General features: G+C 69.7%; 1 protein-coding gene across 1 annotated transcript in view; it reads left to right on the top strand.

The window, feature by feature from the left end:
* Positions 1-3: 3 nt before the first annotated feature.
* Positions 4-201, top strand: part of LOC107125797 (zinc finger protein 503-like) — a gene marked incomplete at its 5' end in the record, with an annotated part of 1,997 nt that continues 1,799 nt past the window's right edge. Inside the window, one exon of the mRNA XM_015429259.1 lies at positions 4-198. Coding sequence (XP_015284745.1) covers positions 4-198 — 195 coding nt within the window. The remainder of the gene's footprint in view (positions 199-201) is intronic.

Genomic DNA, 201 nt, shown 5'->3' with positions numbered 1-201 from the left:
GCGCAGACCTGCTCGCAGATCGGCAAGCCCGACCCGTCGCCCTCCTCCAAGCTCTCGTCGGTGGCCTCCAACGGCGGCGACAAGGAGTCGGCCAAGGCCGGCCCGCTGAAGCTGAGCGACATCGGCGTGGAGGACAAGTCGAGCTTCAAGCCCTACTCCAAGCCCGGCGCGGACAAGAAGGAGCCGTCGGCTGCCGGGGCC

Source organism: Gekko japonicus, unplaced genomic scaffold (genome assembly GCF_001447785.1).
Source record: "Gekko japonicus isolate JY-2015 unplaced genomic scaffold, Gekko_japonicus_V1.1 scaffold3787, whole genome shotgun sequence".
Taxonomy (NCBI): Eukaryota; Metazoa; Chordata; class Lepidosauria; order Squamata; family Gekkonidae; genus Gekko; species Gekko japonicus.
The sequence above is the reverse complement of the archived record's forward strand: the minus strand, read 5'-3'. Positions and strand labels throughout refer to the sequence as shown.